Genomic DNA, 18,900 nt, shown 5'->3' on the forward strand with positions numbered 1-18,900 from the left:
TCGAACGCACACAGCCACGCATTCGAGCAGGAGTCGGTTGATTAGTTATACGAGAACAGGGTAAAAGCTAGTTCGCGCGACGCGTTCGTATACGAGTATACATCCTGCATGTTCCATTATTCAGTATCCTGCTTAAGAGGATGGATCAGTCGGTGTATCACAACGGTGAGTGCGAGAGAGATAGCTGCAAATTTCGAAATCGAAATTCTTTGACACAGTTTAATTAACCGATTAAAAAAAGGCTCTGTCAGTCGAATTTTGCCATCGTTCTGCGTAGGCTGACAGATCCTTTTTTTAATCGGTTAATTAAACTGTGTCAAAGAATTTCGATTTCGAAAATTCCAAGTGAGGTTAGTCGACTGATCCATGCTCTTAACGCACGTTCACAGACGTAAGTTTGAAGAATGACCCTGATAGGCCGATCCGATTGTAGTATTTTATGTAATAATCACTGCGCTGTGCTCAAATGTTATGCCAATCTATTCAAAGTCTGCATAACAAAACATAGCTTTTGGATCCCGAAAAATGAACTCTCCACATTCCACTGTCTCTCCGACATATTGCTGCTGTAGCTGACACATTGCTCGGATCACGTTCCTGATGTTGCGGAAGGGCTCAAGCGGCTTCTGGTTTCACGGCGACTTCATTCGCTATACCGTATCGTAAACCTCTGAATCGAGTTATTACGAGATTAGCTGAGAATTTCAAGTACGCTACGTAAGATTTTTCCTGTAATGAACATGCAGTTTTATATAACTTTAACGGTGCTACGACGTAGAAATAGATTTTTTAAGTAAAACTTCTAGCTTGGGACTTGGGGGCTAAACTGGTGAAAATGTTACGGCAGCGCAGAACGGAAGTGCTACGAAAAGTGTGAATGCGCATGCGCATGTACATTTTCGTTCTCTCTCACGCTCATCTACGCAGTTAGCCTGCTTTGCACGAACATTGATAGAAGCGCCCTATAGGAGCAAGTGATAGAAAATTTCGCGCGTATATTTTCTTTCTCTCTTTTTCTCATTGCCAGTTCATGAAATATATACATCTCAGTAAAGCGTGTGTGAGTTTTACACGAAAGATATGAAAAACCAAGCACGAAACAATAAAAATAAGTGATTTTATAAATAATATAAATAATATAAATTTTATATACAAATTCAAGTACACAGCTATCGAATATAATGTTATATGTCAAGATCTTTGAATTTCAACCTATAAATGACGTGACGACCGTTACGGCAGAGTACGGCACACACCGATAATTCCATGACGTATCTTTCAACTTAATTGTTTTATAGTTGATTTTTTAAGAATTTCAAAATAAAATAGCACTGTTCCTTTGTAAAAAAAAAAAACGTCTGAACTTCACGAAAAAAATATTCTAAAATATTTAAAAAGTGGTACATTAGGAGAAAAAGCGATTTTAAAGTTATAATTGCTTTTGCGGGATTTTTTTGATCCCTGAGAATATTTAAAATATTTTTATTGAAAAAGCTGAGATTTTTTCACATAAAAATTACAACGATTAGTGTTCCGAAAAATAATTCAAGGGTTTGATATTTCCAACACAAGAAGTTAATAATTGCAAATTTTCAAATTTTCAAACGTCTATAACTTAGAAACGGCTCGACAAATAAAATTTGAAAAAAATAATGAAAGCTCACAGAGACACGTACTTTTGAAAAGCAATGATCATTGTGCATAATTCAGACCCTCCGGCACAATTCCATAATTGGTGGAATGACCCATACGAGATACGTACGTTGCGAAAAAGTTTCATTTCAGTTGTGTGCTCCAAAGCACACTCACTTTCTTTTAGTTTTTAGCGATCTCTGGGAATAAGTGCGAGTCAAACCTTGTGATCTTAAACTCTACTCATATGATAATATAACGTTATATATTTGCTCGATTATCGATACGTCGTGTGTCGATAGCAGAGGCGTTTACTTGCAGCGATTAAAACGCGTACACGAAGAGCCTCGAACGAGCTGTAACATTGCTCACTGAGTTTTTAATTAAATTTTGATTGATCCGATTTGACGGTTCAATTTACGTTTCACTGCGTTTTAATCTTTTGATACAATATACATTGGTTATTGGAGCCGCGCGCTCTCGTTCGAGCAAGTTACAATGTATGTATTTTACGGCGTAAACACAGTGCGAAATAAAGTGATGTCCGAAAAGAAATGGTTCGAATGTGCTGCGGCAGGCTTGGAAAAAGAATGACGAAAAAAAGTAACGAAAAACTGGAATGAATCAATATCGATTCTTGGAGGAGAGCCGATTAAAAAGGAAAATAAATGATGTCATTATTTGAATAATTAAAGAAATGTCCCGGCACTTTTTCTAATCCACTCCTTCGCCTTCGTGTCTATTCATCGTATATATACATGGAAGTATTTGCCGGAAGCAGATGTTCTCCACGGGCGAGATAAATCGTGGACAACTCTACTCGTTCGCCGAACCCCCGTGGGAAAGCACCGGATGGAAAGGAAATGTTCGCGAATCCTGAAGAGAGTTTTCAAGGGGTAGCTGGGTGGGAAAAAGTGGCGATGGAGCATGGGGCAGTGTAGGTACGGGAAGAAGGAAGGAAGGAAGGAAGGTACAGGAATACTCAGAGAAGAAACAAGACGCGAGAAAGAGAGACACGAAGTAGATCTCAAAAGGAAGTCGTAGTGGAAAAGGGATAGCCGAGAATAACTTTCTCTCTCTGTGCTTCGCAGCTCATCCCTTATAGCGTGTCCCATCCCATGCTTTGCGAAGAAGGGAGGGTTAGGGACGGCATGAGGCTGAGATACGCTAGTATATCCGTCAGGAAATATTGAATCGGTTATGGTAAGTGGGCAAACGTATTTATGTACTATGTGAAAAGAGCGAAAGAAGCTTTTGCAGTATCGGCTAAGGAGGAAGGTAACTCCATCGATTTATACGCGCGCGGGTGAGATTTTCCAACAGAGTTTATGAATTCTATGGATGTATAACAGGGATAAAAATAGAAAATATGTAAGGAAGCTTTCGTATGGGTCGTGCAACTTATAGACCCAAGCGCTTCGATCGCGAATGAGCCGTTATTTACTCTTGCAAAATATACTTGAATTAGTAGGTACTTTTCACCAAACCAGTTTCACGAGTTCTTCGAATCAAGGGACGAAGAATTAACTTGATTGCAGTTGAGATGCAAAACTCGCAGTTTACAATAACATTGAGTTTGATCTAGTTGATGGTCGATTAAGCTACAGTAACGCTGCTCCAAAGTTTTCTATTGCCCCAATTTTATTGTTTTCTTTTTTTATTACTAATCACTCTTTAATATTTCATTGGTTAAGCCAATTATAAATGATTTTACCAAAAGTATTAATAATATGAAATAATCAAAATCTGTCAATGGATCAAGTATGAAAAATGAATTTTGAATTTTTTAACATAAAAAGAAATCATCATATGGAATCCCATGAAGACAAACAACATGTAAAAATTAGAAAATCATAATTTGTGTATTTATGACTATTCGATCGTTTTTAACCAATTCTTTGAAGTTTTTATAACTATTTGTTTTTTTTTTTTTCCTTTTATACACATAAGAGTGCAAAAAGCCGTGATGTACCGAGGGATAAAGAGAGAAGGGAAAGGCGATATCAGGCACAGAGAGGGAAGGGAACGAGGGAGGGAAGAAGTGAAAAGCCGGGAACTGAGAGCAGGAGGTTGGTTGTGTTCCTGGTTCCTGGTTTGCGGGCATGGTTGAGGAAAGTCGTGTTGGCCGGGGTGAAAGCGAAACTTCGGTAAGTAATTAGAAACCAGGGAGTACCCACGACAAATGCGGCCCGACCATCGAGGGGAAATTGATTAAGGAAATATCACGCCCTTCGTTTATTCAACCTGCTGCTTCATTTATTCATACGTTTCTTACGATTACGGTCGAATCGCAATGGGACCAACGAGCTGGCATACAGCGTGCAAACCGTGTTCCAAAAGTGATCTGCTACCTTCTTGATATGGCTTTCGTGTGCCGGTAAAAGATTTTCATAGACTTTTACGAGCTTGAAACAAATCGATACATCAATTATTAACCATTTCGCTTTTATACATTGAACAACTCGATTGTTGAGAGATAAACTCAGTTAATTTTCGGTTAGTCTTTTATACATTAGTCGGTTTTATTCATGAATTTATTCTGTAAATCTAGCCTATATGCGACAAACTAGCTTCTCAAATATCAAGATAAACGGTACATATTTAATTGCTATATAAGCAGTAACCAACAGCTTTAACTCGAACTCGTGACTCGTGACTCGCAGCGCGCATACCAGGGTTAAAGAGCTAAGAAACACACAGCTCGCGCCTCGTCATGCCAACTAAGCTTCTCGCAAACCGGTATCAAATTCCCAACAAACTTATATTGTAGGTGCACAGAGTAAACCAACCTTGTTGGGTCGGTTTATTGCATGGGAGCTTAACAGCATTTAATGCCAGGATCTTCTTTAATGGATCTCTGCGAATATTTGATGCTACCATTCATCCCACATGTGGAACTTTCAACTGTATCTTCTATGCTTCCAAGTCCCTTGTTTTGTAAAGCATTTAATGAATACACTCCCCAAGTTGTGAATGTTGCTTCGATGGAAATAATAAATCTTCACATCGGGATAACGCGAGGCTCACGCACTCGTGGAGGGAGTTGTTACTTTCAGAACAGAACTTTTGTTTTTGGACATTTCTCTTAACAAGTTCGAAGGCCTGCTAACAATACAAAGATAATAATTCATCGGGCTCAAAGCGTTGCATTTTTTTCATATGACTCAAGCGCTAATTATCCACAATTTTCGTTTTTATTTAAATATCAAATCTCTTCGAATATTCTTCTCGCATATTTGATGGGACGAGTGAAAAAGCAAAGTTATATTTGAAAGCATTGTGTCTGGATACGATTAAGAGACAGCGGGTAAAAATAGTGAGATGAGTTTAAGTCCAGAATGGGATTTAAATTTGAATAAATCATGTAAATGTTGAGGTGAGTAGTTTGTCAATTGCATGGTTTCATTGGCGTCGACGGTTTCTCATGGCTAACAATTATCTAATTGCCACAATTAATTATTCAACAATAATCTACCGAAGTAAAAAATTTGCGAATACTTTGGGGACCGAAATAAAATTCTAAATCGAGGCAAACATAGCTGCTCTCAATTTTCGGGTTACCTTGTATATGAATACGTATCCAAGCTTACGTGGCCGCGAGCTTGTGGTTAACCTGAGTGGTGGCAGGTAGATATACCAACGGCAGAATACCGTTCAAACCAAGGTATGAGGTGGCTACTAGATGTACCGAGAGTTTGCAGAGGGAGAGAGAGCGAGAGGGAGGAAGGGAGAAAGTGCAATGAGAGCAAGCGAGAGTGGAGATTGCATTTACGCGGCCGATTTCAGTTCCTACCCAGAAGCCAGAGTCCCGGCGCAGAGCGGCTGGGACATGAAAAATAGTGTTTTATCCGTCAGAAATATAGCCCCCGGTTGTATAGAAGTTAGTACGAATATCAACCCCTTGTTTTCATTTTCCATTCATTTCTCACACGAAAACATAACTCGAACGTACAGGTGAACGTGGTTTAAATTCCTGCTTCAGGGTGTGTGTGTGTGTTTATGTGCCTGTTATATGAATGACGCTTGGCGATAACTAATAAAGTTTCCAGTGCGTACATAACATAATATTGTTGTCTGAGACGGTGTAGCAGCCAAGCTCGAAGTTGAAAGATCGACCGAACTTTGTACGTTCAGAAAAATTCTTTGTATGCATTGAAATTTTCACTGGGGTCCGAATTTTCTTCAAGCCTCGAGAGTCCAGTGGTGAACGGAGGATAACGTCCTCATCGTCTATTCATACCCAACTGAACTTTAGCCTCAATACAGGTTTTGCTTCGGTACACAAATATTCATGGGGGTAATACTTTTATCGGTATGAAATGCAGATCCGTGAATATAAAAGGTCTTTTGAACGAGCGTGAGAACGCTTTATAGATTATTGCAAGCGCGCGATTGCTTTCGAGTTTTCATTCCCGATTTTATCTTTTTACGTTTTACCTTGTCCGTAATATACAGTAACGGAGTTTCCAGTTAAAGCTATTTCGTTTTTTCTATTCTTCTTCTCCTTCTCATCCCTCTCCCTGCCTCCTCTTGGCTCGTCCCTCGTCTCTTGTACTCTTGCGGTCCTTCGCTCCCCTTCTCATTCTGTCGCGCTTTGACCGATAATCCATAGATCGATGCAGAGCACAGCGGTCGGTTGATCTTGTCGGAGGATGATTTTATACGCTTATATCTGTGTTTGCTATTGTCGGTAACGAACTCCTTCCTCCTGGCGGTGTGTTATATGCCAGCACGCTTAAACTATGTATAGTAAGACATAATAAATGTATTGCGGTAACGGGAGTCAAAGAAAGGGATGCAGACGGGAGAAAGAGATAACACGATGCTATAGTTATAGCCGGAGATATCAAAATATATGCTGCTGCAAAAACTTGCTCCGCATGAGATAATCCACGGGATTTGGTAGATCGACGATTTCCCAGCAAAAAAATTCGAAAGTTCACGGGATCAGGAATATTTGCAGAGCAGGAAAAAAATCACCTGGCCAAAAGGGCACAAATTTCTTCAAAAAGTTTCTGCTTGCGGTTATAATTAACAGTATTGTCTTACTTAACATTATATCCACTGATACTCAAGCGGTCTCAGAGTTATCCGGTAAACCAAAAATATTTGATGCTACCAAATCTCAAAATCGATCATCCCTCACTCGAAAACATCGGCTCGATGTGCTCGTGCCGATATTACAGTGTGATTTTTTGACGATTTTTCATCATTTTTCGACCCGGAAATAATTATCGACTTCTCTACTCTGATCGAATTCGCATCGCTATCTTAATAATTGTGTCGCTCAATGTAATTTTCTGTCAATCAAATGCTTCTATGGATTGCGATGTGCTATTCAAGTCGATAGAATTCAATAGCAAACCGTCTTTGATGCGGGACTCGCCCGTCAAAGTTTCGTGAAACCATAGAAATTCGTGACGAAAACTTCCGCGTAGCACATTTACCCAGGGATCCCGATTGTCAAATATAGTTCGATGAGTATTTGGGTGACGTTTGAGAAGGCGAATTACGAGAAAGACAGAAGTAACGCGAGGGTTAAAAATCACTCGGACATGAATCACCGTATCGTTACCCGTTTTAACAGCGTATAAATTGCAATGAATTCATATAGCTTCTCTGTAATCCTCTTAAAGGGAATGGCATGAAATCGGTCAACAAAACCATATCCGCAAACGCGTACCTGGGGGGAACGTGTTTGTTGATTACAGTTGAGAAATGTCGGCACTTAATCACTTTGACATTGAGATTTTTCCTCAGATTCTTTTCCGACTGACGTCTCAATGGATGAGCCATTTTTAAATGAAAACAAAACCATGCGTCGAAAGCATGCGAGCGTATACCCTACTGGATCCTCCGTAGAGATATTTAATTCGTGGTACCAATTTCCGATTTTTTAATAACTACAAAACAAGCTATTTATATAAAATTATGAGAGAGTTCTCGAAAGAATTTCTCTACTGGTTCATAATACGTGCCTGAGCGTAACTAGCAATACAAAGCCCTTCTCGCGGGAAGAAGGAAACAATGTGGAAAGCAATTACCGTTCCCATTTTGTAGCTCGTGCAACACAACAAAACTCTGCTGTAATAAAGTTAGCAGGTATACATTTAAGCCTGGAGCAAAAACGTAGCTTCTGGATACGTTATTCGCACATATAACACACCCAAACCATGTTTTTCAGTGAATCTCAATACATACGGAGAAACCCATACTGGAACGCACACTCTCAGCCAGCATATCTATACTCACTGACTCGCTTTAATGTTTTTTTAATTTATTTTGTTTGCGTGACATTAATTTCGATAATGATATATAATGCGTTAAGTCATAAGATGGTGCATCGTACACGAATTTCATTTACCATCTTTTACGCTCCTCGAGCCAATTAAAATTGTGTCTATTTGACCGAATTCACATGCGCGCAACACTTATTTTTCATTCTATAAAATCTTCCCATTACGTACCCAGCCCACAAACACAATGCGAAATGTTTCCGTGCTATATAGCCACTTCTATGCCAAGTACTATAGAGATCATTTCGTCAAATATTTCTTTAATATACGCCATAAACAGTTGCATACTTTATTTACAGCTTTTCCGAACATTCGCTTTACAACTTGGTAGATGAAATTTGTTTTCGTGTACGAAATCTTGAGACTGTGTGTGTGTGTGTGTGTGTGTGTGTGTGTGTGTATGTGTGTGTGTGTGTGTGTGTGTGTGTGTGTGTGTGTGTGTGTGTGTGTGTGTGTGTGTGTGTGTGTGTGTGTGTGTTTGTTTAAATTCTCTTCAGATCATATTTGTTGAATTTCGTTTTTGATTTTCCATTTTACATGCATCACAGTAAGCATGAAATACTTAATCGCGGAATTTCCGCGTGATACGTACGGTTACGTGTGGCCATTTATCTAATTCGCCATAAATTCGCGTTTACTTTTTTCATTTTCCGTGCAAAGCAATGCAAAGCAAATATTTTTAAAGAATTTTCATTGCGCAGTATTGGGGCTGCTAAAATAAAACAGTTTTTCATGGATGAAGCGTCGATGATTTGAATATCTTCTTTTTAACATTCCTTTCGCAGAGTAAATGCACCGAGAAAAAGAGACGCATTGACATACTTCCGATGGGCTGATGGGCACGGTGAATTTCGGACTAACATGTCATGAAGAAAATATCTGCGATCGGCGTTGAATTGACCTCGTTTAGTTCGTCTTTCTTTGGGAGAAGCTTTCTCGTTGTAGTGAACACGGAGTCATGATCCGGTGAACAAATCCCCCCCCCGGATCGAAGGAATAAGGATAGTTGGTGAACGGTGTCGTAAACGACTCAAGGACTATGTGTAAAATTCCACGGACAGAACATAGATACGGTTTGCATGGTAGTATCGCGATCTCTGGAATGTTTAATACCGTCGCAACGACACGCCATCGAGTAATGGCTGCTTCTTCCTTGGAATAAATCCCATGGCGTCTTATACTACATTCGTGAGAGCTTCCTTGTATTTCAGCTGCTCTCTCAGCCTCTCTTCTCTGCTATCCTTATTCACTCGCTTCTCTTCTTGGATGTTTCCAAAGTCTTCCGCGGCTGGATCGCTTTCTCTCTCTTGATATTCCGTCTCGTACCTGCATTCCATCTCAGTAATGTCGATAAAGTGAAACCTAATAAAATAGGTGGTGGTGATGGTCGTGGTGGTATATTTGTTCTTGTTTTGTTCTACCAATTTATATCGAAGAGAGCTCAAAAAAATGAAAATGTTTTATTTGGAATAAAATTTGTTTCACAGAATATAAGATTTGATTGCGTAAATATTAATTGGTCGATTTACACACAAGCAAAAAAATATACGATTAAATCGAGTTCGCAGAGATAACGGAGCTTAATATGTCTATCGATAACGCAAGAAATAAAACTTGAGATGAAGTAAGTGTTGAAAATTGAAACTGAGAGAGTCGTTTGACAGAGTGCAACTGAGGAGGTGGTTAACGGTGAAATAAAAGTACGTGAAATAGTCCGTTCCTTGTGAAAGTCCAACGAAATGTAATTTTATATCCGTACGCAGCGTTACGAAACATGAATGAGTTGGCGAATAGCGTTCTAATGGAAAATCTAATACTTGATTTTTCAATGTTTTTTCCCCCGATTTATAGTAAATACAAAGACAGCCATGAAAAAATTTTGTACAGATAAAATTCTTGAAAAATTCTTAGGATGCCAATAATATTAAAGGGATAAATATTCGATGTTTTCGTTATTGACTGTAGTATGTGAAATGCCACGTGAATCTTCCTTCCCCTTTAATCGTTTCCTGAGCTGTTAGCCGCAGGATACGAAACCATATTCGCTCAGTACTGACCATCGAGAAACTAATTTCAACATTCCCAGATATTTACCTCTGGTAACTGGAATCCTTCGGACCAGTTTGCAGTTAATTTTTCAAGACTATCAATTATTTTTATATTTATATTCCTGTATTTTTTTCCCAAAGCTCTCCCAACGGTGAAAAAATCGTAACAATCTGTTCTAGTCGAATACTCAAGTTTGAAATAACGTCGTAGAATTTTGAAGTAACGTAACAACAACGATAGCATCGAACAAAAATGCTCCCAAAATATCCATTGAATAATCATACCTCACTCTTTATTCACGCTCGTGTAAAATACTCGAACACAGTAATGCACCAGTTTGACAGTGAAAACTTTACTATGGAATTTTTGCAGCACACCTCTAGGAAATTGCAATGGTAGGGACGAAAAATAATATTCATCAATCGAACCGTATCGTCATCGAATAACGTTAAATTTACATTCAAATTATTTATTATTCAAAAGAATTTTAAATCCATTCGTATATTTAGATATCATAATTTGCATCTATTTTGCAGCTTATGTGGGCTTCTCATGAACTCATAAATTTTACATTGAAATTATGGAAGTGATGAAATTTGTGTGTTGCTGGGAATGATGGATTCGATAATACTAATATATGGATTAATTAATTTCAATTCTGCATAGAATAATTTCATCCGTGTTATCGTATAACTAGCATTTTCGAAAGCCCTTTGAGAACATACATTTGCGGGAAAAATGGATTTATCGATTAATTGCATGTTACGTAATCAGAAATGAATGAATCGTGCGATTTTAGTTTGGTAGTGAATAAACTCGTTGGCGGTATTCCTTGAAATTCTTGACGTTGCAAGATATCCCTGTGACTTGATTAATAATGCTGTTCGTGTATTTCGTCCGCGTGGTTGGTCCACCCCCGACGAATCTTAGACCGCTTGCCTTGGATGATCTCACGTCTTTTTTTTTATCGTGATAAGGTTCACTCGTGTATTCAAACTTAGTAAACCCGCCAAATTTATCGCTCGCCAATTTTTTGGGGAACGGTACGTAGAATCGACCGGGTCCAATCATTTTCGAAGATTTATCATCTTCCGCACGTCGCACGTATGTCGGACCTGTCTCCAATTCTACATACGGATTCGGTGGAAAATACTCGAGCGGGCTACTCGCTACCAAGAACTTTGGTGCTCTGGGCCTCCCACCTAGCGAATTTCGGTCGTATTTCATTCATCAAGTAGAATGTGAGTGACTAAGCTCAAGATATTATGTGAAACAGATGAAAGGGTAAGAATAAAAAATAAAGACTATGAGAAAAACGAGGTCATGAAGTAATCCGTTTACTCTGCTCTCGTTCCTCAAAGACCATGCATGCTCTTGTGTCAGATTAGTTGCAAAATTTACACACACCATAAATGAACTTCATCTTGAATTCATCCGGTTGCAGCTTCGTGCTAACGATTTTAAAGCTTATATTTGTATATAAAAAGTTCATTGATGATTTCAAAAGATACCTTTTGGATATTCGCGGTCGATGCTGTAAGGCTCAGAGGAATGTTTGGGATAAGGGTTGATGCAAATGTCGAGATATCCCGGACCTCCTAAAGGGTTAGGTTTGATCTTGCAATTTGGGGCTCCACCACCAGCTCTCTTTTTCTTATCACCGATTTCTCTGACCTCGGGGCTAAAGTAATCCGGAGGCGGTCCAATGCAGCCGTACCAATCATTTGGGGTTGAGTGGATTTTTGTTGGTGACGGCGGAAGCATCGGCCGACCCCGTGAAATTTCGGACTTTTTTTTCTCCCGTGACTCGTGTTGTATGGCTTCACCGTCGAAGATCCTCTTCAAGTCCTTTTCGATTAGGTCATTGCCCGGGCCAGCGAGTAATTGCCTTCCTTTGAAATCACTTCGAGCGGTTGGACGTTTTTGGACATAGACGTCGAAAGGTCCATTAGGACTATCATCAAAAAATCCTAGAACACAATTCATAAAGCTCGCATGACAATTATGCGTGTTTATACTTCAATGACATTGAATTACCAACTCGGTCCAAATCAAATTTTCCATAATGACGACCGGTGTCTCCGTTAACCTCAAATTTTCCACGCTTCTGCGTCATATCAAAATTGTCAAATGCCTCAGCTAAAAAAATTCACAAAGTTCGACCCTATTTACGTGGAGAAAAAAAAACGAATCGCTCCACACTCTCCTTCCGGCGGCCCAGATATTTCCGTCGAGGAGGCGGCCAGTCTTTCCCCTCTCCCTCACCCTACCTCCCTCCTTTGCGCCATTCTTTTCATCTTAGCAACTTCACCTCTTGTAGGTTCTCGATTGTTCTACGGAAGACAAAGGCGATCGGTACACACGGACAACTCTCCGAGCCGAGCTCGAAGACACCACGATTATTTTCTTTTTTTTCTGCATTCCTTTTTTCCTTCCGATTCTCTCCTCTTTCTCAGTGAATTGCGTGAAATGTCTTGGTATAAAAAATGGAGCCGGAAAATTTGAAAAGAATAAAAAATGTCGACCGAAGTATATAGAAAAAAGATTGCGAGTCTTGAAAAATTTTTAAACTAGGCCGCGTTCCTATATTTTTAACTATATGACAACCTGCTAACGCACACTGTGTGCAAAGTGAAAAACTGTCAGAGAATAATTAATTTTTACGTTTCAGTGCAAGAAATTTTCATCAAAAATCGGCGCATCGTTAATGACCATGCGAAAGTAAATGTTGTCCACCGTGTAACAGCCTACCTGTGGAGAGGCCAATGAAACAAACATTTTCAATCCATTTTCATGCACCCGTGATATCTTTCTTTATAAGATCGACCAATCAACAAGGGAATCAACTCATCAACGCTCCCTCTGGGAATTCCTACGTATTGAGCCATGCCATCAGTGAATTAAATTGAAAGCTCACAAAATGAATCCGTTGCTCAGAACATGGAATTTTCCCCGAACATTAGAATTGTGCACTACTTTGATAATGGCCATCATCCTATGCAGCACGAACCGAGGGACGCGATAAGACGGAAAAGACTTTGACTCGGTGAAACGCAGCGGTTTTAATGAGACGGCGCTCTGAATGAGTTGTCACGCGGTGTCGGCTGTGGCTGCATGCTTAGATGACTATAGAAACGTTTCCGGTACTGCCTACCGTGGGACATTCATTAGCGCGTCAAAGCGAATATCCCCGGCACTCCGTCCTCCGAACTCTTCTCTTTGTTTTTTCGTTTCTGTTCTTCTTGTCCAGCGCGGGGCTTTCTCTTTTCTTTATGTTTATGAATTGACGAAAGCAAAAAAGCCGGCTTCGTATCAAGAGTTGATCTATACTGGTGACCGACGCTGTAAAGGCTATCGCGTTGCGATTTTTTTCTTGAACGAAACTCGTGCTGTCTTTTCAAATAGGAGCACCCTCTCATCGTCAACGGAGAAAAAACGGAAATACCTTTTAACCCGTGTCCACAATTGACTCTGACCCTGTGGACTTGTTGTTGACGAAAGTCAAAGGAAAGAAACACAAAACTCGAGTGCGAATAGTGATCAGAAAAAACGAAGGCTTCTATTATTTTGTACTTCCACAGCCATGAGGCATACTTTTTTTTCAATCGTTCCGCCACGAGGTAAGAAAATAAGGAAAACAACAGGATGTATGACATTGATCCTTTAATAAAGTGCTATTCTGCCTTGATATCTTAGTAATTTCCGAGTAACATTTTCAAACGGTGAAAAAACCAATTAAGAGGAGTTTTGAAAATAATCCAGAACCCTCGTTCGTTCCTCTTTTGAACTCTCTTTTTTTTTTGTTAGAGGAACAAACTTAATCTTTTCACTCGCCGATTTATCGCGATATACAAATATATACAATAACAGTTGGAAGGAAATACGGTATTCAGCATGGAGAAACACCGTGCCAGAGAACTGTGATAATAACTAAACTTTCGATTGGTGGGTGGAACATGCAAAGTTGCAACTGCAAAGGGGTCTCGGCTATTAAGATAAGACGGGTCTGTATCTGTCATCTATACACCGTATGTATATCTATGGAGTATGAGTTTCTCATGCTCCGCTACCACGAAATGTTACTATGACAAAATTGGTATGTTGATAGCGTTTTAACTGCTTTGTAACATCCAGAAATGGCCGTCACGCCTCTATATACGTGTACCGAAATTTTGCTAAGATGTGGAGCTAGTGAGACGACGATAGAATAGTCCCATAATCCGTGATCGTTTCAGGCTTAGAAAGCTCGGTGCTGATTTCATTGGAACAATGACGAGCCATGTAGGATCCAATTGTTTTTATCTGTCCTCGAGCATGGATTCAACTGATTGTGAGAATGAATTGTGTTAAATCACTATCGGAGCTTCGTAAAGGGTTGCGTGACATATTTCGATAATGCGGCAAACCCCTAAATTATACGAATTATTTATTTCAATCATCATCCAATGAAACGTATATTCGGCGTAACTGAATATTGCATTCAGCGTATATTTCACTTAGCCATTTGGTTCACTCAACTATTCCTCCGTTTCTCAGTGTAGGTACAGATACTATTCGGTCTCGTCGGTCGAAGCAGTCGAAAGAGCTAATGACGTATAAATTGGCCTCAATTAAAAAAATTATGAGATATAAATATTGCTTTTTGGGAAGCCCGATTTCAGCTATTATTCTCCTATTCTAGAGAATGAGAACTAATTTGAGTCGAAGACATTCTCGAGATAACATGTGTAATATCCTTGTAGAATTCACTGCCACTATAGTGTCCTGGTCAAGGCTCGAAACTGGTTTGTGTGACTATCATCGCGCGACCGTCAATACATTTCCAGACGAGAAAAATGCGTATATATTGAATGTCTTTTCAGTACGAATATACTATATGAGTGGTTCCTTCCTAATCGCGGTATGGGTTTCATTATTGTAAAACGTATTACAATACATGAGCGGTCTCCGACATGAAGAAACTATGAAAAATAAACCTCCGCTACCGGAGGATTACCACGGAGGATTTCAAGAAATTTTTCGATCAGTTGTACGTACACAGTTGTTTTCACCCTCGGGCTGGCAGCAGGCTAGCGTATGGTTTAAGAGCTATGAAGTTCTTCCTTCTCTGTGATTATGGAAACGATTGAATATCTTTAGAATATTAATATATACGCTCACTGACCAAATTGTTGCAATACAAACAAAATAAGAGATTACCTATCCATGTTTCTGATACTGATCGACGTTGAATTTTTCAAACATTCACTGTTTTTATTCCAGTCAATACTGACGTTTCACATTATTGGAACAATGATAACCAGTAGATGTGAATTTATGAAAGTTGAAAAAATCGAAATAATAAATCTATAAAATATTGAATTTTATTCGGTTTTTCATTTCTTAATCGAAAAAAGTATCAGGAATAAATCCTGAGATCTCTGTGTTATTGTCTGTACAATAAAAATCGCGTAATTTATGAATGCGTTGTTTTGAAACTGAGCGAAAAATCGATGATAAATAAAGCGCAAGTTTCAGAAGACAGCGAACAGAATTCTGAGTGAATCAAATTTAACTCCTCGAAACGGATCGAAGCTTGGATTTTTCCAATCAAGTGCTCGAAAGCATTTTGTTCCGTATTTTTTTTCTCGTTGTCTTTTCGACCTCGTTCGTCGGAGCAATTTTCAAATTCTCCGCACGACAACTCGTGACGAAGACGGAGACAAAATGAAAGTGCGATAAAGGCAGAGGAATTGCTTTACTCATCCTTAGTTTCAACGAGGATTTTATTTTATTAAGGATTCTCGTTGTCGGCAAACATTTTCCCTCAGGAATCTTGACGCTCAAGGATCTCATTCGAAAAAGGTAGTCTCATCATGATCCACGTGCGCGACATCGGAGTTTGAGAGATTCACTTCTCTGTCGAGTATAGCACGCTACTAAAAACGTGAACGCGGAGATGAGTTGCAATGTACATATATATTAGACTTTCAATGCACGTATATAAACACTACTGGGAGAATATCAACTTTATAAATCGATATTCTCAAGAGATTCTTCGCAGCCCTGCCCCGTTATACTTTCGATTGTGAAGAAGCACAACGGTCGGGATGAATTTCGGTGAAAAAAAAGTGACGAGAAATCCATTCGTTTTACTGGTTAAATTAATAAAACTTCAAAAGTACGAGGAAATCGAGCAATCTCGAGTAAAGATTGTCTTGATTCGCTCTGTGAAAATTTGTATTTTTCTTTTTAATATTGGGCGTCGCCTGTTGAATTCAACATTTAGTGGAGGTTCGGTATGTGTATGAATTAAACCTCCCAACGTATCCAAAACTAATTTTCATTACAATTCGATTCCTATACGACTTACACCGATCGGTCGGCAGATTCGAAATTTCTATTGATAGAATTATTTTTTTTGAGTTAGCAAAGCTGTTCAATTGGTATCGCAACACGATTTTTCAATAAATTATTGAAAGAAAATGATGTGAAAAAATTATTATTTTTTTCTAGCTTTCAATTGGTATTTTTTATTCAGGAAAGACAAAAATTGAATTATAAAAAAAAGGCTGTATTTACCGGAGACGTCTGTGTATAGATGACCGTAGATGATACTGTAACTTTCGTTACAATGCTCGAAACCCGAAAAGACTGTGATAACTCAACGTAACAAAGTATTTCCTTTTACGGAATAGCCTGTGCTACACATCGGTCAGTTTGCTAAGAGAAATTTTCAAGCTTTTCTGCTTAGCCTTTTCTGTCGCTCGTTTCGCCTCATTATATGGATTTGGTGAAAGATCCTCGACGCTTCCGTCTCGCTTTCTCGTCATAGATTACGGTAATAACATTAATTTTATCGGAAAATGTAGATGAGAACTTGATGTAAAATTGCCGATGTAAATTACGATTGCAAAGCTCTTGATTAAAGAACGAATGACATTCGGAAGTTTTTTCTAAATTTTTTTTTTCATCCGTCAATTTATGATAATTCCAGGATCATAAGAAATTCGTGATTCCAATCAAATTACGATGGTGATGAAGAAAAGATTGAACACGATTTACCTACTCCCAATTACGAGATGAGAGTTTTGCGTAACATTCAACTCGAAGTTATTCCTTCAATTCTCAATGCTAGTATAATAGTAGTTCTGTGAAGAATAACTACTTTGTCAGAAATTGGTAGTAGAACGATAAATATAAAATACGCCGGTTGATTTTCTTCATCTATCAATTCAATCAAACAAATCCGAAAAAATTTAAAAAAACGAATAAAATACAAAATAAAGGGGTAGGGAGACGTCGGCGCATAAGAAGTTGTGGTCATTGCATAAATTCGAACAATCCGTGTAGTTTGGTGATGTGGCATTGCGGTTCCGTATCCATTAATTCCGCGTTAGCCTAAGGGGGTTAAATGATTAATCCCAAAGGAGTGCGCACTCTCGCCTCGATTACACCTTACACGATTAAACCGGGCCATTATACTCATGTGCCAAGCATTCGTGATTTCGTATACGTAACGATGAGCATCCACAGATAGACATGCACACGTATATAGATACGTAGTTGAAATCCTCCAACGGTTTAATTCGATCTGACTGGTATCATTGACTCTTGCAGCATAGATCGCGGCGAGATGGTCCATTTCCGTTCCTCCCATTGCTTTCTGTCTGCTGAACGAGCGTATCAGCTCTGACAATAAATTATCTTGAGGATCGAAACCATCCCACAGAGACGGGAGACCGTTCTACGTATTCAGTCGCTGATCATCTTGTATATTAGACGTTCTGCTGGGAACTCCATCTTATTGATCGTTCTCCACGTGATATACGCAATCGTTAATCCTAAACCGAGTCATGGATAGGAGCTCACTCTGCACGTTGAGGCACGTGTTGAGTATCGAAAGGTCAATTATGCATGATCTAATTGATTGTATTCCCCAAGGCTCGAGTGTTGCATCGATCATCATTTTTTATTAATCAGTGATATTATCCTCGAGTTCGATTCTTCACTGAAGGAATCTTAATTGATTCTCATTTTAATCCGAATCCGATTCAAATCTATTCAAAAATAGCGCAATTGATTGATATTCAATTGTTCAAAAATAAGTCGATTCGATCTAGAGACGCGGCAGCGTCTTGACGCCAAATTAAAAAAAAAAAAAATTAAAAAGAAAAAGGCAGAGCGAATCAAGACGAGCCCGTGTATCTGCACTCGAGATTGGTCGATTTCCTCGTACTTTTGAAGTTTTATTAATTTAACCAGCAAAACGGATGGATTTCTCGTCAGTTTTTTTCGCCGAAATTCCGGCTAATTGGAGCTTGGTTTTCGAAGTATATACGACATTAAAAAAAAATTCTCCTACTGCTGTTGCTTGATGAGCTTAGTTAACTATATATTCTATGGAGCTCATCGAAATAGCCAGTGCGAGGATTTTCAACATTCGGCATTACTGTACTATCGCTGTGCGATGATCAAATGCATTTGTTTAATCATTCGACAAATCGCCATTCAATTCTCATAAAACGAATCTCACTGAAAATTAATGTGCGTTGTGTATGCAGGGGCTTAAGCACATGTAATCACAGGAAAGAAGAGCAACATTTATTTCATACGATATTTCCACGAGTAGAATTTTCAAAATTCGACATTTCGTAAGCGGTAAAAATGGCACAGCGGTAATGAACACGGCTCTATCGAATGCATTATAAAACAACGATGATCGAATGGAGTGGATTAAAATTTTTTATCACGAGAGAAAAGCGACTCGGAGTACGTGAGTACGATGATCACTTAAAGTTTGATGAATTATGTTTGGTTCAGAATTAATTTTAATGCTTCCTAAAATAGTTAAATAAATTAATTCAAAAGCTTATGAGAAAATAAATAAATAAATAAAAACGAATATAGAAACGGTTCTCTACATACCAAAAACGTGCCAATT

The 18,900-nt window shown here is 38.9% G+C and overlaps 1 protein-coding gene across 1 annotated transcript; it reads right to left on the bottom strand.

Moving 5' to 3' along the window:
• Positions 1 to 10,772: 10,772 nt before the first annotated feature.
• LOC122412307 (UPF0602 protein C4orf47 homolog) lies at positions 10,773 to 12,093 on the bottom strand. Its single transcript, XM_043421773.1, has 3 exons — positions 12,015 to 12,093; positions 11,489 to 11,947; positions 10,773 to 11,179 (listed from the first exon to the last, which is right to left on the bottom strand). Exons 1-3 carry the CDS (start codon positions 12,091 to 12,093, stop codon positions 10,773 to 10,775), a joined length of 945 nt encoding a protein of 314 aa, XP_043277708.1.
• Between the last annotated feature and the right edge of the window lie 6,807 nt (positions 12,094 to 18,900).

This window comes from Venturia canescens, chromosome 6 (genome assembly GCF_019457755.1).
Source record: "Venturia canescens isolate UGA chromosome 6, ASM1945775v1, whole genome shotgun sequence".
Classification (NCBI taxonomy): domain Eukaryota; kingdom Metazoa; phylum Arthropoda; class Insecta; order Hymenoptera; family Ichneumonidae; genus Venturia; species Venturia canescens.

Bases quoted from the DNA above. Each gene is read 5' to 3' on its own strand.
- LOC122412307 (XM_043421773.1), bottom strand. From the start codon at position 12,093: ATGACGCAGAAGCGTGGAAAATTTGAGGTTAACGGAGACACCGGTCGT. The intron at 11,948-12,014 runs GTAATTCAATGT...ATTGTGTTCTAG, and splicing joins ATTTGATTTGGACCGAGTTG to GATTTTTTGATGATAGTCCT. The intron at 11,180-11,488 runs GTATCTTTTGAA...GAAATTCGCTAG, and splicing joins CGACCGCGAATATCCAAAAG to GTGGGAGGCCCAGAGCACCA.